The following is a 24,914-nucleotide window of genomic DNA, read 5'->3' on the forward strand; positions in this document are numbered from 1 at the left end:
TCACTCTGCTCAACAGCCCGATTATGAATAATGAGGGGGACATAAAACATGGAGATGTTTGCCCACCTCAGGCATTTGCCACTGCCCTAGAGAGCAAACTGAACAGAGTCCAGAAGGAAGAAGGACTCACTACAAATAGTGAGATTTTCCAGTGGAGCTCTTTGCAGACTCTGTTAGGTGTCTCAAGCCCCAGAAGATTAAGTACTGGAGTACAGGGCTGCCTCAGTGAGAGCAGTGACCACCTGAAAGATGATCAGGGAATCAGATTCAGAAACTAGAAGGTCACCTAGTCCAAAAACCTCATTTTACAAATGAAAAAACTTGCCCAAATTGCCAGAGGCATCAAGTGGCAGAGTCAATCCCAAAAGCAGCTAAGTAGCACAGTGAGCTCTATTCAAACACAGAGAAGAGCCGAGTTCAAATTCTGCCTCAGACACTTACTAGCTAGCTACCTGACCCTGGATAAGTCACTTAACCCCTGTTTGTCTCAATTTCCTCATAAGTAAAATGGGGATAACAATAGCACCTACCTCCCAGGATGATTGTTAGGATCAAATGAGATAACATTCGCGAAGTGCCTGACAAACTTTAAAGTGCTATATAAATGTTTGCTATTATTATGCCAGAAGTGGATTTGAACCCAGGGCCTTTGATTGTAAATCTTGTGTTCTTTCTATTATACTGTGATGGATGGATGGAAGGAAGGAAACAAGGAAGGAAGGAAAGGAAGGAGAAAGAAAGAAAAAGGAAAGAAGGAAGGAAGAGAGAAAGAAAAAAAAAGACAGACCAACCTAACTGGATGAAAAAATGCCAACTGTCCTGGCCCTATCATGAAGGAGAATGGCCAGTTTACTGAATCAATCCATCAATGGGTACATATATCAAAGACATACATTTCAGATGGTCAACGAACTAGATAGAATTTGGAACACCAACAGTGCCTTTTTTAACAACCCCATCTGCTGCTGCCTAGCATGAAAATTCCTCCTGATGGACCCCAGTGTCCTGCTGATAACGCTCTATTGCATCTGAGTTGTGCGGGTGACCCACAGGGCAATGGAGAGATATATGGTGTGTATAGCAAGTAAGGTGTTTCCAGGGATGACCTTACTATGCCAGAGGATATTGAGGAAATATTCAGGATGGGGAGGTGAGCTGGTCACATGGGGTGAGATAGGGATAGCCTGAGCACTGCATGGTACCTGGGAGATGCAAAACAACCCAGAAGATGGCCTCCAGCATCCATGAAAGACCTATGAAAGTGAATGAACAAGAATCCCACAGGGATGGGAAGGCACAGAGTGTGGTGGGAGCTGTGCTGCTGGAGGGAATATCTATATCAATGAGATCATGGATCCCACTAATTAACCATGTACAATTAACACAAAATTTCAAAGCTGAGAGGGGCCTTAGAACACAGACCAGTCAGTCAGTCAGTAAACACTGATTAAGTACGTTCTCTGTGCCAGGCACTGTGTTAAGTGCTGGGGATTTAAAGAAAGGCCAAAGATGGTCCCTGACCTTGAGGAGCTTCCAATCTAATAGTGGCAGTGTTGGGGGGGAGGGGAGCTATAGAGCATCAGGGCTGGGAGGGACCTTACAGCACAGGGTGTCAGAGCTGGAAGGGGCATTAGAACCACAGAATGTTAGGGCTGAGAAGAAGTGGAGAACATACAGTATCAGAGCTAAGACGGAGCTGGGAGGGGACCTTTTTGACCAGGAGCTCTTAACTTTTTGTGTCATGGACCCCTTTGTCAGTCTGGTGAAAGCTACAGAGCCCTTCTCAGAATCAGTTTCTTAAATAACTGAAGGGAATGCTAAATCACAGTTAGAAATTGGTAAGAATAAGTTTGTAATTTTTTTCACCTCCAAGTTGGCTAACCCCCTAAAATAGTGAAGAACCCTGTTCTAGACTATATAATACAACCCCTTTGTTTTATAAAATAAGAAAACTGAGGTCCAGAGAAGACTGTGTCTCTTCCCTGGCTCCCTACATCCCCTCTTGGCCTACTGTTAACCTCAATTTCCAGGGGCGAGTATTGGACTGCCACCACTGCTACCACTTCTCTTCCTCTTCCTCCTTCTCCTTCTCCTCCAAACTTCTAACGAAGGTAGATGTGAGAAAGCAGTTGAACAAAAAAAATCTGTTGAGAGATACCACTAACCTTGCTAGAAGCAGACTTTCCCATTTTACAGATAGGGAGCATGAGGCCCATAGAGATACAATGACTTGTCCAAAGTTACACGGGGCGTCAAATTCAGAGCTGGGGTTAGAACTAGTCTTTGCCAAGGCAGAACAGGGAAACTAGTCCTATCCCTATTGCTCTAGACTAGGCAATAACCAGGTCTGCAGGTCACTGCTATTCCCTTTCCCAGGGAAAGGGCCTACACAGTAGCTGACTCCAGGTTACACACCCAAGAGGTAAGTCACAATGGTAAGTGCTCTGGCTCTGACATGCGTTCATTTGCCTTGAGGACCTCGTGGCTTCCTCAGCTGGCTTCATCTGAAAGATGGAGACGATCATCCTAGCCCTATCTCTTTCACCAGACAAGTTCAGGTAGCCCCTGATGGAATGGCTGTTAGCATTCCAGGGGCTACAAAGTGTTGACCAGAAGATTTACAAGGTTCCCTTGGGCTCTGACATTTTAGGACTCTTGTCAGTATATACTCCATATCACCCTAAAGGGAATGCGGTTGACAAGTCTACTAAAAGCTGTTCTCTGGGTGGGGGAAAAGGGCCCCAGCTCACTCTCTCCCTCTTCCCTATTTCTCTCTTTCTTCTCTCTCCTCCCTCCTTCCATTGCTTTCTCTCCTTTCCTCCTCTCTTCTCTTTTTCTCTCCATCTTTCTTCTTCCTCTCATCTCTTTCTTTCTTTCTTCTTCTCCTCTCCTCCCCTCACCCTCTTCTTCCCTCTCCTCATTTTCTCTCCTTTCTTCATCTCTTTCTTACTCCTTTCTTCTTCCCTCTCCTATTTCTCCCTGTTCCCATTTTCCTTCCTTTTGTCATCTCTCCTCCTTCCTTCTCTTGTTTTTCTCCTTGCTTCTTTCTTCTACTGTCTCGTTCTCTTCCTCTCTTTTTCTTCTTCCCTCTCCTTCTAACTCTTCCCATTTTCTCTCCTTTTTTCCTCATGTCTTTACTTTCTTTCTCTTCTCTCCTCTCTTCCTCCTTGCTTCTTTTCTTCTACCCTCTTTTCTTCCTCCTCCCTTTCTCTTCTTACCTTTCTTCCTCTCTCTTCCTGTTTTCTGTTCTTTGTCTCTTTCCCCCTCCCTATTCCCATCTCTTTCTCTCCTTCTCCCTCCCTCTCTCTTCCTAGTACCTATTTTTACATTTATTCTATATACGCTCATATATGTATATTTAGTCGCTAGGTCAGAATGTAAACTCCTTGAGAGCAAGAATTCTTCCCTTTTGCACCCCCAGTGCCTAGCACAGTACCTGTACATAACAGCTACTAACAAATGCTTACAGATCAACTAGGCTCCTTCTCTCCTCCCTTCATTTATCCTCCTCTTTCCTTTTCACCTCCTTTCCCCCCACACTCCCTTTCTTCCCTTTTCTTTGTGTTTCTCTCTCTCTGGAAGCCTGGCCAATCTACCTTATGACATTCTAAGGAGAGAATTGGGGGGAGGGAAAGAGAGAGGAAGGGGGGAGGAGGAAGAGGAAACAATGACAGAAAAGGAAGAGAGACACACACAAAGAGAGGAAGAAACAAAATGATATCGGCTGGAGGCAAAGACGGGAGGAGGAAGCTCATTTTCTGCTGCTGGAGTCACCTGAGGTGAGCTGGGCAGGCCTCAGAGGCTCATGCACATAATAAGAATGCCTGGTCTTGCAGAAGTTACAACACTGAATGATAGAGCTGGACAGGATTCAGCATACAGAAGCAATGTTTCAACATATAATTTTAAGCAAAAAATTGCCCTCAGAATGTTGAATGCTAGAACTAGAAGTCATCTCCATTCTCTTAATTTACAAGCAGAGGAAAATCAGACCTAGAGAGGGAAAAGGGACTTTCTTAGGGTCACACAGTGAGTGAATGGCAGAGTCAGTTTTAGAACCCAGAGCTTTGGCTTCCTACTGGTCCCATGGCACCTACTCCCCTTTTCTCCCACCACCCTCTCCTTCTTACATAGAATATTGCAAAGAAAAGACAACATGAGGAATCAAACCAATGACCTGGCCACGATCTTGTCACTCACAAGATATGCCCAGCCCAGACCCACCCCTGGGGCTTGGGGATCCATTGAACAAAGCCCTTTGTCAACATGAGATGCCACAATCACCACTTAAATGCTTCCTCCCAGGCACAGAGAGGCTTTCTGTTCTGGGTTCTGTTCTTCCTTCTCTTCCAGCCCTGCCCAAGACCACAAGGTCTGAGGCTCTTACTTCCTCCCTACCCACAGAGCCAGGCTCAAAGCTGGGGGAGTTGGGAGTGATTTCTGCAGAGGAAACTGCTTTTCCTATATCTGTGTTGAGAATCACGAAGGCATCTAGGACAGGAGCTTCCAAAGGACTCCACCCCCCAAAAAAGGCTCAGGAGCCCCCCTCCCTGACTTTTTCCCTTTCTGAGGCAGCTGCCTAGGAGATCTGCCTCATTGACAATGAGAGAACAAAGACCAACCCTACTTCAATACTAGAATGTCAGAAGTGAGATGGCCCTTCAAACACAGAACACTATATGGGGAAGAGGCCTGAGAATAGCAACTTTGAGAGCTAAAAGGGTCTTTACAAAAGAGAATGTTAGAAAATCTCCTGTGAAATGTAGATTTGTGGTTTCATACATGATCCCCTCCTGTTCTATGATGTAAATGGAAATGTTCTTTTTATTTGGTGCTTGTTAAGTTCAGGATAAAATCTTCTAAATAAAAAAAAGAAGAGAAAATTTAAGTGAGAAGGTTAGAACGTAAAACATCAAAGCTCATAGGGATTGCCTTTTACAACTCTCTCATTTTACAAAAGAGGAAACTGAAGCCTGGCAAAGGGAAATGACTCATTGTAAGGGGCCTGAGATAGAAAAATCCTGTTATGCCCAAAGGGCTATCAAACTGTGTATACTATTTGACCCAGCAGTAGCACTACTAGGTCTGTATCCCACAGAGATTTTAAAAAAAGGGACGGGGCGAAGGACCTATTTGTACTAAAATATTTATAGCACCTCTTTTCATGGTGGCCAAGAATTGGAAATTGAGGGGATGCCCATCAATAGCAGAATGGCTGAACAACTTGAGGTATATGAATGTAATGGAATACTATTGTGCTAGAAGAAATGATGAGCAGGATGATTTCAGAAAAACCTGGGAAGACTCATATGAACTAATGCAAAGTGAAATGAGCAGAACCAGGAGAATATGGTACACAGTAATAGCAATAGAGTATGATGATCAACTGTGAATGACTTAGCTGTTCTGATTAATACAATGATCCAAGACAATTCTGAAGGATTTATGATGGAAAATGCTATCCACTTCCAGAGAAAGAACTAATGAAGTCTGAACGCAGATTGAAGCATACTGTTTTTCACTTTATTTTTTTGTCCGTGTTTTCTTTCACAACATGACTAATACGGTAACATGTTTTACACGATTACACATGTATAACCTATATCAAATTTCCTACTGTCTTAGGCAGTGGGGAGGGTAAGAAAGGAAGAAAAGAATTTGGAACTCAAAATTTTGAAAAATCAATGTTAAAAATTGTTTTTATATGTAATTGGAAGAAAATAAAATATTATTAAAGAAAAATCCATACCAAAATCAGATAAACCAGAGGAAGGCCTCTGGCTTTAGAGACAGATTCCCTGCAGGGCTCTGCAAAATAATAAATCCTCTGAGGGTCATTAAAAAAGTATTCCATTTATAAAAATTTGATTTCAAATAGTCTGTTTGCTATCCTCTGGGAAACATGCCAGGCTGGTTACTGCCTTCCAGCTTCTGTTCCGATCCCTTCTTCCTAGCCTTGGTCTGTGACCCCTAGGATGGGGATGGGTAACTCCTATGCATCCCTCCTCTAGAAACCCCCTCCTGAAGTAAGCCTCAGCTGACTGCCCCAACCCTCAGGGCCCTCTTTCCCCCTCCCGACACTGTATGTATGTCACTCATTTGGCAATTACTCACACCCTGGCTTATGGGTAAAGTTTCCTGTGTGTATCTGGCTTATCGCTTTCCCATGGCATAATTACAGAAAGAACACTGGATTGAGAATCATGGAATTCAAGATCCAGCTCTGATACCTCCTGGCTGGAGGGCACACTGGCAAATCACTTAAGTTGTCTGGGCCTCAATTTCCTCATCTGTAAAGTGGGGATAATAAATACCCACTTCACAGGGATGTTAGGAAGTTCAAATAACCACATGTATGTAAAACTTTTTGCAAAGAATAAAGCACAACATTGATGATCTATTATTAATAGATCATATGCTCCCCGAAGGCAAAGAATCCTGTGTTGTTCACTGCTCTCTCCCCCAAGCTAGGGCAGCTAGGTGGTGCAGCGGATAGAGTGCCAGGCTTAGAGTCAAGACGTCTCATCTTCCTGAGTTCAAATCCGGCCTCAGGCACTTACTAGCTATGTGACCCTGGGCATGTCACTTCACCCTATTTGTCTCAGTTTCCTCATCTGTAAAATAAGCTGGAGAAGGAAATGGCAAACCATTCTGGTATCTTTGCCAAGAAAAACCCAAATGGAGACATAAAGAGTCAGAAATGACTGAAATGATTAAGCAACAAGAAAAAAAGAACTGGTTCTTATATTTGAAATAATTCCCTTTATGTCTTGGCATCCAATTAGGGTGTTTACTGATTTATATACAATAGGGACAGGGACTAGGCTTGTGATTTCATTAGTTTAGGAAGTCTTCAAGGAGTGTGGGCTATTCTTCATAGTTCTAGAGTTGTGGGAGAAGGAGGAGAGAGCACTGAGAGATCAGGCCACTTGCTCAGGATTACATACGTAAGAGGCAAGACTCAAACCCAGGTCTCCCTAGTTTTGAGACAGGCTCAAATACATTATACATCACGACCTCTCATTGACTTCAATAAAACAGTTTAAGCAAGAAATCTTGTATCTTAAATAAAGTCCAAATTCTAGAACCCAGAGCTAGACACAAACCTCAGAAGGTGGTATCCAGTTCAGCCTGTAACCTCAGCACACACTTCTTCTATCACATCCCTGAAAAAGCTCATCCAGTCTTTACCTGTATACCTCCAACTATGGGAAACTTACTACTTCATGACGTAGCCCATTCCATTCATAGATGGGGCTAACCGGTAGGAGCAGGTAATCATTATAGAGGACAGTAGAAGCTACTTGGTACAAGCTGATCATTTTGCAGAGCGGCCAGGTCCATACCCTAGGTCACCCTGCAAGGTAGTGATGGAGGCTTAGTAACCAGCCTGGCTCAGGAGAATGCTTCATTTAGAGAGAGCACAGCTGGATTTGAATCCTGGCTGTGTCATTTAGTTCTTGTATGATCTTGAACAAGTAGATAAAGAGCTGGTCTTGGAATCAGGAAGATCTGAGTTCAGATCCTGCCACTTAATAGCTGTGTAATACCGAGCAAATCATTTAATATCTTCTGGGCTGCAGTTTCCTTATCTAGAAAAGTGAGGTGATCAGATTGAAAGGTCTCTATGTTCCTTCCAACTCCATATCTATCATCTTTTAAGTTATTCAATCTCTTTGGTCCTCAGGTTTTGCCTTTATAAAGTGTGAGAGAGAGAGAGAGAGAGAGAGTGTGTGTGTGTGTGTGTGTGTGTGTGTGTGTGTGTGTGTGTGTGTGTATGAGTGAGAGAGAGACAGAGAGAGGGAGAGAAACACAGAGACAGAGAGACACAGAGAGACAGAGAGAGGGAGAGACAGAAGCAGAGAGAGAAATGGTAAGGCTAGTTAGGGGTGTGTGTGTGTGTGTGTGTGTGTGTGTGTGTGTGTGTGTGTGTGTGTAGAAAGGGACCTCCAAGTTCCCCTCTGGCTCTATGTCTATCATTCTATGACCCTGCCTCCCAGCTCAGCTCAGGACTCTCTTCATCAAACCACAGGGCAAGTTTCCTCAGCTAACACTTAGTGAATGGGAAAGCTTTAGTTTCCCCTTCTGAAAAATGGGGATCATACTCCCTGTTTGGCTCTCCCTTACTTGTGGGGTGTTTTGAGAACTGAGGGAGGCAATGGATGTAAAGTGCTTATAAAGTGTAACTTGGTCTAGAAAAGTAAGATTGGGGCCTAGAAGCATCTGAAGCCATAAGAATTCTTCTTCTTCTTCTGTTCAGATTATCTAAGAAATCATCTAATCCAAAGCTTCCTCTAACAGATGAGGAAACTGAAGGGAGCAGGGAGTGACCTGCCCATGTGCATACCTGGGCTCCCAATTCAGTGTTCACCAGATAGGGAAGGGATATTTAAAAGGAGGTGGAGGGAAATTGGAAAAGGAACCCAAAAGGGTTTTTGTAAGTAAATAAAAGGACTATGTACCTTTGATCATGATACTCCGTATGCCTGGAAAACCCTCCACACCATCTGCCTGTTGAATTTCTACCAATCTTTAAAGCTGCAACGTTGCTTCCTCCAAGAAGCCTTCCTAGATTCAGTATAATAAAAGCCACCTCCCATCCTACCTCACTGAGCATTTTGCTTATTAATTCTTGTCTCATTAATTCTATTATGTAACAGCGAAGGGCTGTGATTGTCTGTGTCTTAATCTCCCACCGGACTGAGCTCCAGGAAGGCAGGGATCTCCAAATTTCCTATCTCTGCCAACCAAGAGGACAATGCCTTGTATAAAGTAGGTGCCTGATACATATCTTGGCAAAAGGACGCCCCCATGTCATAGGAGTGTTAGTGACTTGAAACTGGAAGGGACCACATAAGAGACAGAATCAAATTCAATCCCCTCACTTCACAGAGCAAGAAACTGAGGCCCAGAGAAGTTAAATTAGTTGCCCCAGGACATCAGGTGAGTAAGGGATACCCATAATTTGAATCCAGGGCTGCCACTAAACCCAATGCATGCACTTTCCAGTCCCCTTGGGCCTCAGCTGCCCAACTGCTCTTGAAGCCTGCCTCAGATTCCATCTCTGTCTACCCAGGTGAAGCTGGAGACACTGCTTCAGTATTCAGAGTGTTTTTTTAAGAAGAGGAAAAAAAGTTGTTTTTCAGGTTGCAAAGTCTTTAGATAAATAAAGGAGGGGAATTGTGTTCCCTGGGAAAAGAAACCAGATAGGCTGGGGCAGATAAAGTCCTAGGACGGGGCAAAGGAGTCCTGGGGTCTGGCCCAAGGGAAGGGAGACTGAGGAGCCATTGTCTGGGCTGGGCGCCTAGGAGCAGCTCAGGTGACTGGCTTCTCTCTTCGGGGGAAGGTCAGGCTTCAGGCAACTTACATGGTGCCAGCTCCCTGGGCTCCCAGCCATACCAGGGAGGGTCTGAGGAAGAGGTGCCAAGCTGTGGTCATCACCTCTCCACCTCTGTCCAGCCTTTCTCATGGGAGCCACATGGGTCAGCCAAAGGCCTAGAAGGAAGGAGGCAGGGAGTGGGGGAAGAAGAATACTGGGAACTCAAAGCCTAACCCAACGGGAATGATATCTGGCTGCCTGCTCTCTACTTTCCTCCTACTATGGGTCAGGATATAAATCTTCCTCACAAAATTGTAGAATTAGAGAATGCCAGAGCTGGTAGGGGCCTTAGAACACAGAACGTCAGAGCCAGAAGGAGCCTTAGAACATAGAATGTCAAGGCTGGAAATGGCCTTAGAACACAGAATGCCAGAGCTGGAAGCGGCCTTAGAACACAGAATGTCAGAGTAGGGAGGGACCCTAGAACAGAGAATGTCAGAGCCAGAAGGGGCCTTAAAACATAGAATCCCAGAGCTGCAAGGGACCTTAAAACACACAATGTGAGAACTGGAAAGGACCCTAGAACAAAGATGATGGAGCTGGAAGAGACCTTACAGAATACTGAATGTCTGAGTTAGATGGGGCTTTACAATTTATTTTGCCTAAGTCCTTCATTTTATCAATGCGGGGAGGAGGGGGAAGGGCAGAATTCACATACTGAGTCGGAGGCATAACTAAAACCCTGAGACTAGAACCTAGTCTCCTGACGCCCAGAGCAAAGATCTTTTCACTCTAGTCTGACCACCCTCAGATACTATGATTTTCTGAAACTAAAAGCCTCCAGGCAGCAGCTGCTCCCGTAAGCCCCACAGGGCTCCTGATCCAAGGAGCTTCTCACAGAATCTGTTCCTGCCTGGACCACCTTTCATCTGACTCTGACTGCTTTGCATGATGGGAAGAAAGGTCACCCACAGCCCGAGCTGAATCTGGGCAGTGCCAAGGCTGGGAGAGGAAAGGGGAGTGCTCCAGGGGAGTCTGGGCAGAGGTGGATCCTAACTCATGCACTTCGCCATGGCCATGGAGAGACCACCATGCCCACGGTAGGGAAGAGAAGCCTCAGCACACACTTCATGCTCTGGGAAACCAAGCTGCCTCTGCACAGGGTGGGAGCCCTTGCCTACAGTGTATGTGGTTAAGTGGATCTGGCAAAGAAGGGAGGGAAAGGGCTTGGCTCCATACACCTGTTTGAGGGCTCTTGACAGGGTTCTTGTATTCACTACTCATTTTGGCCACTATGTGACTATAAAGTAGCCAGCTCTGGAACATCATTCACAAAAACCTTGCCTGTTTCCCATCTGGAATCTTCATAATGGATACCCTCCAGAAGTATGTAGACCATTCTCATAAAGAATTAATAAAAGTAGGAACATGGGATCATAGTTTTTCATATCCTCTCTACCACCTTTTCAGAGCAGTAATCACTTCTGTGGCTTTCTTCCCCTTTTTGGGGGTGGGGTATCCCCCTTTCTCAGAAATATCTTGAAAAATCATCCCACAATGCTTTCAAGATACAGGGGCAGGAAGAATGTTAACAGCAGCTAACTACACAGCACATTCCCATGCATTTCTCATTTAATCTTCATAATAAGTAGTACCTCTCTTTCACTGATGAGGAAACAGGTGCAGAGGCTAAGAGACTTGCTGGTAGGGGTCATAAGCTAGATTCAAACCCAAGTGCTAGTACAGCAGTGTTTACTCACCGTGTTATCCTGCCTATCTTTAATCTCAGTGTTGGAAGGAAATTAATGGTTGATGTGGTCCAACCCACAACTGAATCACCTCCCATCCAGTCTTCTCTTAAATACCTCTTTTGACAGAAAACTCACTAGGCAGGGTAGTCTATTTCACATTTGTTGGTCTCAGATGCTAAGTTTTTTCTTACGCTGGATAATGATTATCCAACATAATAATGATTATCCACCACAAGAGGCAGCTGGATGGCAAAGTGAACAGAGAGCACTGGGCCTGGAGTCAGGACACCCTGAGTTCAAATCTAGTCTCAGACACACATTAGCTGCATGACTTTGGGGGAATCATTGAGCCTTTGCAGCCTTAGTTTTCTCATCTGTAATATGGGGATAATAATAGCACCTACTTCCCAGGGGAGTTGTGAGGATCAAACATCGATAGTATTTGTAAAGTTTTTAGTACAGTGCCTGGCACATAGTCAGCGCTTAACTAATGCTTCCTCCCTTCCATTTCCTACACTGAGTAAAATCTACTCCCAATTTGTCTCAGTAGAATCAAACAGATCAAACCCTTCCTCTGATTCAACCTAGCCCTTCAGGTAGCTGGAAATACTTACCTATCACATCCTCTCCCATCCACCCCTACTATGCCAAATTTTTCCTTTTCCAGTCTAACTGTGCATGGCATGGACACTCCTTCCCACACCCTTATGGCTGCTATCCTTTGTATATGCTAAAGTTTGTCAATGCTCTCTTATTATAGACTTACAAAGAAAAGCAAGTGGTACGTACATAATAAAGACCTACTTTTAATTTTTAAATTTTTTTTTAACTTTTAAATTTTTTTTAATTTTTAGGCAACTGGGGTTAAGTTAATTAAATAGAATGTCAAAGCTGGAAATGGCCTTAGAACAACAGCAAAGGGCTATGATTGTCTGTGTCTTAATCTCCTACCAGACTGTGAGCTCCAGGAAGGCAGGGATCTCCAAATTTCCTATCTCTGCCAACCAAGAGGACAATGCCTTGTATAAAGTAGGTGCCTGATAAATATCTTGGCAAAAGGACGCCCCCATGTCACAAGGATGCTAGTAAGTGTCAAGCGTTTGGTCTGAAGCCGGATTTGAACTCAGGTCCTCCTGACTCCAAAGCCGGTGCTCTATCCACTGCTCCACCTAGCTGCCCCAAGACCTACTTTTATATAAAACCCTATTTTTCCCCCATTCTATTATTTCTATGTTAGTGCCTATTCTATTTGGTCTTTGCTAAGTCTGGAATAAAAATTTAAATATTTTAAATATTTATGCTTTGCCCCCATGAATGTTATCTCTCCCACCTTCATGATAGCACTCCTCCAAATCCTCATCTTGGTGGGCATGCAGTCAGTAAACATTTATTAAGTGCCTACTATGTGCCAAGTAAGTGCTAGGACTACCAAAAAAGGTGAAAGACAGCCCTTGCCCTCAAGGAGCTCACAGTCTAATGGGATAGCCAATAAGCAAACAAATATGTAGAAACATGCTATCCACGGGATAAAGAGGAAACAGTTAAGAGAGGGAAGGCACTAGAATTGAGAGGGGCTGAGGAAGGCTTCCTTCTGGAAGATGGGATTTCAGCTGGAACAAACAAGTAAGCACAGTGTGAGCTCTAGCAGCGCCTACCCCGCTAATTAGACATCAAGCATACACTTTAGCTCAGCCCCAGGCAGCTCACAACACTAAATGTAACTGAGAAATGTTTAACAAAACAACAAAATACAACGCAATATAGGTAATGTTAACATGTGGTTTTCTAAGTCAATATGTGGCCCACGGGGATCATTATGTAACCATCAGTGGCCCCATTTCTATATGAGTTTGACACCACTGGGCTAAGCAACAGAGACCAGTCTGTTTCCAGGGAGGACCAGGCTGGCACACCTCAGAGAAGCTCATTACTAGAGGGCTGGCCACCAGCAAGGACTTTTCTAACCACAGAAACTCAAGAAGCTGGCTGAGAAGGTGTGAAGGAGGAAGGAATCTAGTCTGGTTTGTTTGGGGTTTTTTTTTTGGGGGGGGAGATCCTAATTCTATCTCATAGGATCATTATAAGGAAACTTTTTCAAACTTTCAAGGGCTCCAGAAACAAGAACTATTACTGTTACAATTGTCCTGGGGATGCCGAAGGACTCATGAGGAAACACGCTGCCCTGCTCCTGACCGGGAGGTGCTGGACTGAGGGGGCAGACGAAGACAAGGACACTTTTTGGATATGGCTAATGAGGGAATTTATTTTACTTGACAATGCATATTTGTAATGGAGGTTTTGTTTTTCTTTCCTTCTCAGCCGAGGTGGGGGGTAAGCTGATCGGTGGAAGAGAAAGAAGGTGGATTTTTGTTGATTGGAAAAAAAACATTAAAAAAAAGAAATGCAATATAATAATAAAAGATATCCATAAAAGATTTGAAAGCAAATTCATATTAGTGGGACAAATACCCACAGTGACAAACCCCAATTCTTCTCGAGTCTTTCAAAGTAAGCATATTCCGTACCATCAGTTTCAGCCCCACCATCCCAGCCTGCCGCCATCTTCCTAGTCTTGGATCCCATCACTTAACTATGCAGCTATTTCTCTCAGCTTTGAGTCTTCTGAAAATATAACAAGCATGTCATCCACACCTTAATTCATGTTACTGCTAAAAGTGTTGGTCTTCATCAACTCCCAGGGCACCCCCTGGAGATCTCCTTTCAGGGTAACATGAAGCCACTGGAAACTCTTCTTTCTAACTGGTCTTTTCACCAGTTTTGAACCCAAGTAAAGGAACCCTTATCTGGCCCTTATCTCTCCTCCTTGCCTTAAAGGACAAGGAATCATCATGGAAGAGCAGGCATTCAAGTGAAGTTTTAAAGGATGGGCAGAAAATGAGCAGATAAAGAAGGTAAGAGATAAAGGCATTCCCGACATAAGGAACAGCGGGAGCAATCCTCTCGCTCCTTAATGCGCCTTCTCCTTGGATCTAAGGGAGCACCGTATTTGTCCCTCTCTAATGCACTTGGCATGGAATATTGTATCTTTCAGATTTTTGTGTTTGCATTTTATCCCCCTATCAGACAATAAGCTCTATGAGGGCAGGAATTATGTTTTATCTAAGCTATGCCTCCTCCAGAGCCCAGTCAGGCTCAGTGCATAGTAGGTACTTAGAATATTTGTTGAATGAACTGAATTATGTCTTCAGAAACCATGCTTTGGCCTGTCCCCTTTCCTCCCAGGGCTAAATTGTTTCCTTTCTCCCTCCACTTCCACCTCCAGGTCCCTCGAGGACATTTGGGTCCAGGTGCTGGTAGAACTCACTGGAGTAGTGTCATCATGTGACCGCTGGTACCGTTTCCATCGGCAACCATAGATCCCAGTGAGGCATGACAGGCAGAGCTGGGGCTCGTAATACTGTAAGGGCTGATGTCTCACCATCCTCTCGCCCGCAGCCCCGGGGACTCGTCCTCAGAGCCCCATCCAGCCTCCGTGCACCCTGCGAAAAGAGACCAGGCGTAAGGAGGGAAAGGAAAGTTGATAGAAAAGGGGAGAAGGCTCTAACAATCCTGATAGAGTTCTGTGAAGTAGAAAGAATGATGGGTTTGGAATCGGGGGTCTTGGTTTTGATACTTGCTAGCTGGGTGACCTTGGGTAAAGTGACCACCTCTATAAACCTTGGCTTCTCAGTATTACAAGGAGGTAATAGGATATGTACCGGCCCACCCCAAAGAGCTTTTGTGAAGAAAGTTCCTTTGTTTTCCAGTTGTTATTTGGGCAACAGATTTCTAAATTATGTCTCCATTCATTTATGAGCTGACTCAGAGAATAGCAACCTCTTGGAATTTTTAAAGAAGACCTGGACCTTTCCCATGGATCACCCTCTCTCCACCCTCAGGCCACCACCATCACAATGGTCCTCATCACCTCTCAGCTGGACCAGGACAGCAGCCTCCTCACTGGTCTTCCTGCTCTGTCTCCCCTCCCCAGCCCATTCACTGCTGCCAAAATCATTCTTCCTAAAGTACAGGTCTGACATTTTTCTACTCAATAGACTCCAGAGGCTCCTGTATCTCTAGGATCAGATACAGACTTCTCTGGCATTTAGAACTCTTTATAACATGGTCCTGCCCTACCTTTCCAGTTTTTTTGTTTGTTTTTTTTTGGTGAGGCAATCGGGGTTAAGTGACTTGCCCAGGGTCACACAGCTAGTAAGTGCCAAGTGTCTGAGGCCGGATTTGAACTCAGGTCCTCCTGACTCCAAGGCCAGAGCTCTATCCACTGTGCCAACTAGCTGCCCCCCTTTTCCAGTTTTAGTACACATTAGTACCCTTTATGAACACTACAGTCCAGTCAGCCTGGGCTTCTGACTGTTCATTACACAGAAGTCCTTTTCCCATCTCCAAGTCTTTGCATTGGCTGCCTCTCCCCTCCATGTCAAGAATGCAAGCCCTTCTCACCTCCTTCTACGTGAAGTTCTTAATCCTAGCTGCTAGCGTATGTCAGCTTATAAAGGTTGTTAGCGCATTTATAAGATGAGAGTATTGATCCCTGCTTTGCCATGAGAAAAGGACCAGAGACAGAGTTTAGAGGGTTCACAGACAGAAGAGATTCTCTCTGGCTAAGTCCCAACATAATGAGTTCCTGGGAGATGCTTCAGCCTTTCAATACTTCCAAGATCCTCCTGTACGTCTCCTTCAGTAACTGCAGTCAAAAAAAATAGAGGCCAACCCTTTGCTGATGTGCCTCTCAGGACTCAGACAGAAGATACCCCCCTACCTTCTCCACCACTTGGCCAGGCTGTCAAGTCTTACTGGCAGAGCCCATTGGGTAATTTCATTCCCACTGAGTTGAAATATTCTTTTTGGGGACTAGAGTGAGGAAAATTCTGAGTCTGAATCCAGCCTCAGACACTTACTAACTGTGTGATCCTGGTAAGTCATTTGACCTTTGTCTACCTCCATTTCTTCATCTTTAAAATGGGGACAATAACAGCACCTACCTCCCAGGGTTGTTTTGAGGATCAAATGAGATAAGAATTGTAAAGTGCTTAGCACAGTGCCTGGCACAGAGTAAGAGCTATATAAATGTTAGCTATTATTGTTGTTATTAGTTCTATCCCAGATTTTTAATTGTTATGTGACCCTGGGCAAATCAAACCTTTTCAGCCTCGATTTCCTCAAGGCTGAAGAAGGTGGGGAGATGATGGCCTCTTCTGGCTCTAAATCTATATATGTGATTAGCCTGTATTTACAGAGGCAAAAAACTGAGGTCCAGAGTACAACAGGGACGTTGCTATGGTCACATCAAGAGTTGGGCCAGAATCTGAATTCAAATCTAAGCCTCCAGTCTCCCAGGCCAGAGTTCTCACCACCTCACTCTAAAATGAGAAAAGTCAGATGTTTCAGGGGAGCAATAGGAGGTAATAGGAGAAAGGGCTTCCTTTCTTGAAGATGCTCTAATAATAACCTTAATATTTATATCACATTTCAAAGTTTACAAAGCACTTTACATGCACAGATAATTTCACTAGATCCTTTGAGGTAGGTGATGCCGTTATTTCCATTTTACAGATGAGGTTCAAGCAGGCAACATGACTCACCCATGTTCACACGATGATTGCCTGAAGGGAGACGTGAACCTGGGGCTTCGATTCCCAGTGCATTAGCCTACCCATCACACCATGGTGCCTCTCCAGAGAGGAGCCCTGTTCTGGTCTACGTTCCATTTAGTGTCTTCTGAGTTCCCTTCCAACTCTGCTATTCCATGATTCTGTCTGTGCCAGGTGCTGGAGTCCTCCAGCTGTGAATTAAAAACCAGCCATGGAGCTGGGAAGCTTGAGCCCAGGCCTATGTGTGCTTTCCTGGTCTCCAGAATGCAAGAGACTAAGTGATACTTAGGACTTGCTTAGTCTCCTAACTGTTGCTGACAACACATTTAATTGTCAGGCCGAGTGTCAGGGCTTGTTCAGGGAAAGGACCCAAACAAGAAACAAGGCTCCTTGTTTGATTCTCTCCATGACTGGAGTATTTTTCTGTGTTCATGGAGAATGAAGAGAATGGAAATCTAAAATCTATGAGAGGGGAGCTTGGTGAGCTGAGCCCTGCCCTGCTCCTGTCCCTGGAACCATGTAACCAGAGGCTCCACAGTCATCTGCCAGGGACTCTGAAGAAGGGGTTCATCCAGCAGGCAGGGCACTGGATGCGATGACCTTTGTGATACCCTTCAGGGCGCTGGTGCCCACTGCACTGGCCCTAAGACCCAAGGTGGGAGGAGAAGCTATATGACTCAGTAATCCCTACTGGGTCTTAGGCTATTGGCCAACTGAGGTGTGCTGGGTAAAGCACAAAATCTCAGAGCCGTAGGGACAGACCCCAGAGGGAAGAGACCTTGTTAGGAAAAGAACCCTCTCTTTAGCATCTGGAGAGATCCCCTCCTGGTGACTCCCACCAGCTGCTCTGATCCCTGCCCTGTGGGGTCCCATAAGATTACAGTCAACCACGCTCACACTGCCTGTACCTTAGGAACCTAGAACACAGAGGGTGAAGGATTCTTGAAAGGAACTGGATAGCTCATACTAATAGCTAGCATTTTAAGGGCCTTACCTGGGCCATTTCTTTTGAATGCTATGACCACCTTGGATGGCAGTGCTAGGATTTTCTATTTTGCAGATGAGCAAACAGTCTGAGAACTTAAATGACCCTGCCCAGGTTAACACAGCAAGTTAGCATATGAGGTAGGACTGGAATTCAGGTCTTCCTGACTCCAAGTTCTTTAATAATCATAAACAACTAGTATTTATATATTATTTTAAGGTTTACAATCACTTCACGTATGTTATCTTATTTGGTCCTCTCAATGAGCTTGTAAGGAAGGTGCTATCACTGCCATTTTAGGGATGAGGAAACTGAGGCAGAGAGGAATTAAATAATCACTAATAATAGGAACTAGAGGGTTCAATGGAGAGAGCGCTGGGCCTGGACTCAGGAAGACCTGAGTTCAAATTTGGCCTTAGACACTTACTAGCTGCGTGACCCTGGGCAAGACACTTAACCTCTGTTTGCCTTAATCCACTGGAGAAGAAAATGGCAAACCACTCCAGTATCTTTGCCAAGAAAACCCCATGGACAGCACTAGCGTGCTATGGTCCCCAGGGTCATGAAGAGTCGGACATGACGAAATGACTAAACGACAGCATTTATATAGCACTTACTACGTGCCAGGCTGTGTGCTATGTGCTTCATAATTATTATCTCATTTGATTCTCACAACAACCCTGGGAGATAGGTGCTTTTATTATCATTCTCATTTTATAAAAGGGAAAACTGAAGCAAACAGGGTAAGTGACTTGCCCGGGGTCACATAGCCTAATAAACATCTGAGAAAGGATTGGAACTCAGGTTTTCCTAATTGCTGACTCTAAGATCAGCACTATCTCCTCTACCACCTCTCTGTCTCATCTAGTTGTCCTTTCATTTTATAGATGAGGAAATACGGATGCCCCATGAAACCCTAAGCCATGCTTTAAGGTCCAGCTCTGGTCCAGCCTCCTCCACAAAAATCTTCCCTGATCTCTTCTCCCAACCCCATCCCCCATCACCTCCAGGTGATTTCTCCTTCCTTTGATCTCATAATGCTTTATATTCCAAATAAGCACATATCAAACCCTTTAATACTACAATTCTTTATTGATGTCTTATCCTCAGGTAATAGACTATAAGGTCGGGATAGGGATCTACTATCAGTCATTTGTACATCCCCCAGAAGACTTCAGGAAAGGTCTGTGGTATTATTGAAACCTTGGGTTTTCATTTAAATGATACGGAAAGGGACTCAATGAGAGAGACTACTGGTGTTCTTAATAATGCCTATCCTTGCTACATTCTGCATCTGCAGTTAAGCTGAGGGAAGTTTAGGTGGTGGAACATTGGACAGACTACAGGGAGACCCTAATTCAAATCCTGACTGCAGACACTTAGCAGCGGGTCACCCTGGCAAGTCTCTGAACCTCTCTAAGAATGACTTTCATCTATAAAATGAGGGTCAGACTCAACAGCTTCTAAGGATCTTCTAACTCTAAACCTGTGATCCTCAGACTTATAAGCTGTGTGTATGTATTTTCTGAACATACACAACACACACACACACACACACACACACACACAAACACACACGGTGTTCTCTGAATATCAGCTGGAAAGGATCTTGAAACACCATATGTTACAACTAAAAGGAACCTCAGAATCCATATCCAAGCATTTATTAATCACCTATGAAGTAATTAGGCAGGGATTTTGCTACCTCTGCTGGATACACAGTCCCTGGTCCTCTAGCAACCCTACATTCTTTCAGAGGAGACAATGTGTACATTTAAATATACAAAGTAAAACAGCTGTGAGGCAATTGGGAACCGCTTCATTTTAGGAGGTGGTGTCTGAGCTGAGCTTTGAAGGGAATTCATTCAAGCCCCTTCTATTACAGGAAGGGAAACTGAGGCCACAGCAGGGGAAATGGTTTACCCAATGTCATACCACAGCACTGTGTCAGTGCCAGAATTCTCTGGTTGCTGTTTCCCCCACAGCACAGCTGTCCCATTTGGGGCTTTGCTCTGGTTTGGGATTAACGTCGCTGTCTTTCCCAGAAATGCCCCATCTCATCTTGGAGGTTAGCTCCCATTGGTGTCTTGTTGGGGAAATGTCAGCAGATGAGGGGGACTGGAATGGACAATCTCTCCAGTTCATTCTAGGACTCCGACTCTGAGCCCACCCAATGGCTGCTGACACCTCTGCCCTGAAAACTGGAAGATTCTGGCTGCAATTAGGGAGGGGTAAAGGGCCACTGGAGAGCTTGCAGCCCTCAGCAAGAAGGAATCAGTTACTCTACTCTTCTGGATCTTAAGAATTTGCGGTAGCAGGGGGCACCCAGGGCTTATGGCTAGAGTATCTCTACATTGATACAGTAACTTATACTTTGCAGTAGCGTGTTCTTCTAGGGCACTGATTGGTTCCAGCGACTCGAGGGGCAGAGTAGTGGGCAGAGTGCTGGAATTGCAATCAGGATGATCTGGGTTCAAATCCTGCTTCAGATATCTACTAGTTTTATGAGCTATGCAAACCTGTTCACCTCTCTGGGGCCCATTTGTAGAATGAAGGGGGAGGGGGCATGGACATAAAGACCTCTAAGGTCCCACCCACATCTCAACCTATGATCTCATGACTTGTCCAGGTTGAACAGCTCCTACGTGTCAGAAACAGACCTTAAACCTGGGCGTCCCTGACTCCAAGTCCAGCCTCGGCTCTCAGCTCACTATGCTACCATGTCTCTCCTCAATAATAATACCTTTACAAGGCTTTATGACTCACCAAGCACCTTCCTCACAACACTCAGAAAGGTAGAGCCTCTGAGCATCATTAGCCCCATTTACAGACAAGGAAACTGGAACTCAGAGAGGATGAGTGACTTGCCCTAGGTCACACAAGCAGTCTGGTAAGTAGAGTCAGGACCCCCAGTGAACTTGCTGGACTTGTCCGACACTCCCTGTCATCCCACACACCATACTACTCATTCACCCAAAGTAGGATTTTAAATGTCTTTGAATGACTTATTCATCACCTTCAAGTGAGGCAGTGTGAGGCTGGAGGCCTGGCGCCAAAATTTACTAGCTTTGTGAACCTGGGGGCAGGTCAATTAACACCTCTCTGGCTTGATATTCTCATCTGTAAAATGGTGATTCGAAAAACATTCACACTTCTGGGAATTCTTGAGAGGATCAGATGAGGGAGCGCATGTGAAAATGTTTTACATCTGTCAAGAACTGGACAAATGGGGGTTGTTGGGACAGGTATTCCTCTTGGATAAAATAATAATAATAACAATAAAGCAAGAACTAACAATATTCCCATCTTTCATTTCATTTACCCAATCCCCTCCCCCTCCCTCCTCTCTTCAGGGTTCTGCCAACAACCTCTTCATTTAGAGATGGTGCTGCTGAGACTAAGAAGAGGCCTGGCTAGCCCAAGGTCACACAGCATTTTGGTATGACAGGTGGAACTAGGGCTGAGTTTCTCTGGGCTCAAGCTGGCCTTAATCCCCACTATGGACTCATGCAGGATCACAGTACCTTGGCTTTAACTAGAGGGCAACTCCCATATTTTACAGGTGAGGAAACTGAGGCGAGGAGAAATGAAGTGACTTCCCCAAGCTCACCATCCGAGGTGGGACTTTCAGATTCCAAGACTCCATTGTGGTGGAGGATATGGGCCCAGATCTTTGCTCTGCTACTTAACCAATGGAATGGCCTTGGATAAGCTGCTGCTGCTTCTTTGAGGCTTCCCCTTCCCCACCTTTAAAATCTGTAAGTGCTTTGCATGGCCTAAATGATTTTAAGGGCTCTTTTTAGTTCTGACGCTAGAATCCTCTCAGACCAGGGGCAAAGCCTGGAGCTCCCCACTTCAGAGTATGGCAGGGTCTATGACTCTCCTCTGTGTCTCTCTCAATACCACCCCCAATCCCTGCTTCTGTTCCTAAAGGCCTAACCAGACCCCTTGTTAGGGCATACACCAAGGACTGAGTGCCCCAAGCTCACCACTCCCTACCTGGGGTGGTACTCATGGCTGGCAGCAACTTGGCCACGTTTTCAGAGGTTTGAAGCTCAGGAGTGAGTTAATTTAAGGTCAGGGCACATTAACTCTGCCTCCTCCCTATAACAGAAAAGATAAGATTCACAGCTGACATGTCTGGGACTATGTGTATGCGCATGCCTCTGTGTGTGTGTGCAGGCTCTCTAAGGAATAATTCAATTGCAGACTTAAAGATTAACTCTCCTGGCAAGACAGACGAAAAGGACAGTCAGCAACATCTCCCCTCTCCTAATGCGATTCGTCCTCATGCCCAAGGGCCTGGCAGCAGAGGGATCAGCCCCAGAGGACCACTGAAGACACCAGCCAGGATGGATTTCTGCTAACATCCCCTCTCTGAGGGCAGCTCTGTGCACATCTGCTGCAGGCTCTCTGATGGGGGGGGGGGGGAGTGCAGAGTACTTCTCTGCACACAGCTACGTTTAGAGCCCTGGGGCAGCTGCCCCTCAGGTGAGCTCGGGACCTCTGAGGGCATGAAAGCATGAGTCAGACCCATGACTGGACAAGAATCGTCCTCCTCAAGCATGCCCCTGGCCCCTCCCCCCCCACAAGTGCCCTCTCTAACTTTCTTGCATCAAGACTTCCAAGGATAGGGGACTTATTCCTTCCCAGGGCCAACCCGCTGTGCTTTTGGATAGTGTTATGCGTTAGGAAGCTTTCCCTACGTGAAACCCAAATGGCATCTACACCCCTCTGGGCAAATAAACAGAGCAAGCCTTACCCCTCCTTTATATAGGGTCATAGGTCCAGAGCTAGCAAAAAGGATTGTAGAGGTTATCTATTCCAACCTTGTCATTTATCAGGGCAGGGTTTGAAAACCACTTGTCCCAGGGGGCAGCCAGGTGATGCAGTGGATACAGCACTGGCCCTGAAGTCAGGAGGACCTGAGTTCAAATCCAGCCTCAGACCAAACACTAGCCATTTCACCCTGGGCAAGTCATTTAACCCCAATTGCCTAAAAAAAAGGAAATAAAAAAGAAAACCACTTGTCCGAAATCACACAGGTAGTAAATATCAGGGCCAGGATTGCAAACCCAGAACCTCTGCCTCTAAATTTGCCCTTCTTTCTACTTAGCCACGATGCTGCCTCCTGCCAAAAACGTGACGACAGCTACCAGTTGGGGAAGCTGGTGATGTATAGCCAGGAGAGTACTCTCCTCTCCTGGCTAAACATCACCAGCTTCTCCAACTGATCCTCAATCTATAGGCCCCTCCCCCATTGTGCTGCTTACAATAATAATACTTCTGGTAATAGCTCCTCGCATTTCTCTGGTGCTTTAAGACTTACAAAGCACTACCCTTCCAACTCTGTGGGGTGGAGGCCACAGAAATCATTATCCCTATCTTACAAGGGGAAGTACGTGAGGTTCAGAGGTGTAAGCTGACTAGTCACTTCCTGGTCACTAGTTCCAAACTTTACCCATCTTCTCCCCTGGATTCTGCCTCTGAAACTCTCTAGGCCCCATGACATGAGCTTTTTGCTCAGAACCATCCCAGATATCTCCATACAAGGCATACAACTCCCTCTCCCCACCCCATATGTTATCTTCTCACACAAGAATGGAAGCTCCTGAGGGAAAAGACTGACTAGCTTGCTTGTATTTGTAACAATGCCTGGCATACAGTAAGAATTTAATAAATACTCTATTTGTCTATCTGCCTAACTACCCACCTATCTATCCATCCATCCAATGATCTATCTATCCATCTGTTTATCCATCCAATGATCCATTTATCCAACAATCTGACCATCTATATATTTACGTATCTATCTACCTATCCATCCATCCATCCATCCATCCATCCATCCATCCATCCATCCACCCATCCATCCATCCATCCACCTATCTATCCAGTCATACATCTACTTACCTACTTACCTGCCTACCTATTTACCTATCTATCCATCTGTCTATCTATCTATCTAACCATCCATCCATGCACCCACTTATCCATTCACCTATATAATACATTTGAAAGGTATCTTTCTCCCAACAGCCTTGTGAGGAAGGGAATGCAAAACTCCAGTGTTAAGGTTTACAAAGCATTTTCTTCACCAAACCCTATGAAGCAGGGAGCCTAAAGATAATTAACCCCCTTTTACAGGAAAGGAAACTAAGTCTCAGAAGGATGAAGGGAGTTGCCCACTGGCACATAGCTAGTGGGGGCTGGGGGGTGGGGGGAATCCAGGACTAGACTAGCACATCAAGGGGCTTATTTAACAATAATTGCTAAATAATGGATTAATGAAGCCATCCATCAATGGCCCACATTCCCTGGGTCCTGGGAATAGGGCTGGGTCTTCTTCCAAGCAGGGTTTTTTCTTTTAAAAACAACAGTCCCAAACACCCACAGACCAGATGTCTGAGGCCTGGGGAGGGTAACAAGGCAGGACCTATCTGGAAAAAGGCCTCTCTGGAAAAAATCTGTTTCAATTTTGAAAGGCCAATAAGCATGTGAGGACTGCCCATCCGCCCCACAGGGCTTGTAAAAAGCCAGGGGAGAAGAGTGGCATGTTTATCCAATCCCAGTTCTTCCTCTCCTCTCCATGAACTCTAAATGCCAGATTCTGAGCCCTGGCCTTTTAAAGGGACCTAGCCCATTTCTCCATTGCCCATCAGTCAGTATTTCCATCAGTCAATCAGAGAGCAAGAGCTTTGGAGATCAGGAGACATGGGTTCTTTCCTTGTCCCTTTCCCTCTCTGGGCCTTAGTTCCTTTATCTATATAAAAAAAGGAGGGACTGTACTTATCCAAATGAGAAAACCCTTAGGACATAAAACAGTACAGCTGAAAAGGATATTAAAATATGACACAGAATAGCAAAACTGGGAGGAACCTGAAAACAATGCCAATGTTGAAAAGGACATCAAATTATGGGAAATAAAACGAGAGAGGAGTTAGAATGCAGAACATAGGCTAGAACTTTCAGTGGTCTTGAAATATAGAAAAGATAATTTCAGAGCGGGAGGGGCCTTAGAACACAAACTGTCAGAGCTGGGAGGGGCCTTAAAACACAGACTGTCAGAGCTAGGAGGGGCCTTAGAACATAGAACAGAGAATGACAGAACTGAAAGAGACCACACATAGACTAATTCAACCCTCTCAATTTCACAGACTGGGAAACTGAGGCCCAGTTTATGTTCTTGTAGACATATCTTCCCCACACCAAGATTAAGCCATCCTGCCACCACAACCTAGCCTCTA

At 45.1% G+C, this 24,914-nt stretch overlaps 1 protein-coding gene across 1 annotated transcript in view; it reads right to left on the reverse strand.

Annotated features, from left to right (window-relative positions):
- GDPD5 (glycerophosphodiester phosphodiesterase domain containing 5) overlaps window positions 1-24,914 on the reverse strand; it is a 173,434-nt gene that overhangs the window by 81,933 nt on the left and 66,587 nt on the right. Inside the window, exon 3 of the mRNA XM_078156921.1 lies at window positions 14,396-14,570. Coding sequence (XP_078013047.1) covers window positions 14,396-14,512 — 117 coding nt within the window. The 5' untranslated portion in view covers window positions 14,513-14,570. The remainder of the gene's footprint in view (window positions 1-14,395; window positions 14,571-24,914) is intronic.

This window comes from Phascolarctos cinereus, unplaced genomic scaffold, assembly GCF_003287225.1.
Source record: "Phascolarctos cinereus isolate Bilbo 61053 unplaced genomic scaffold, phaCin_HiC Scaffold_726;HRSCAF=1367, whole genome shotgun sequence".
Taxonomy (NCBI): Eukaryota; Metazoa; Chordata; class Mammalia; order Diprotodontia; family Phascolarctidae; genus Phascolarctos; species Phascolarctos cinereus.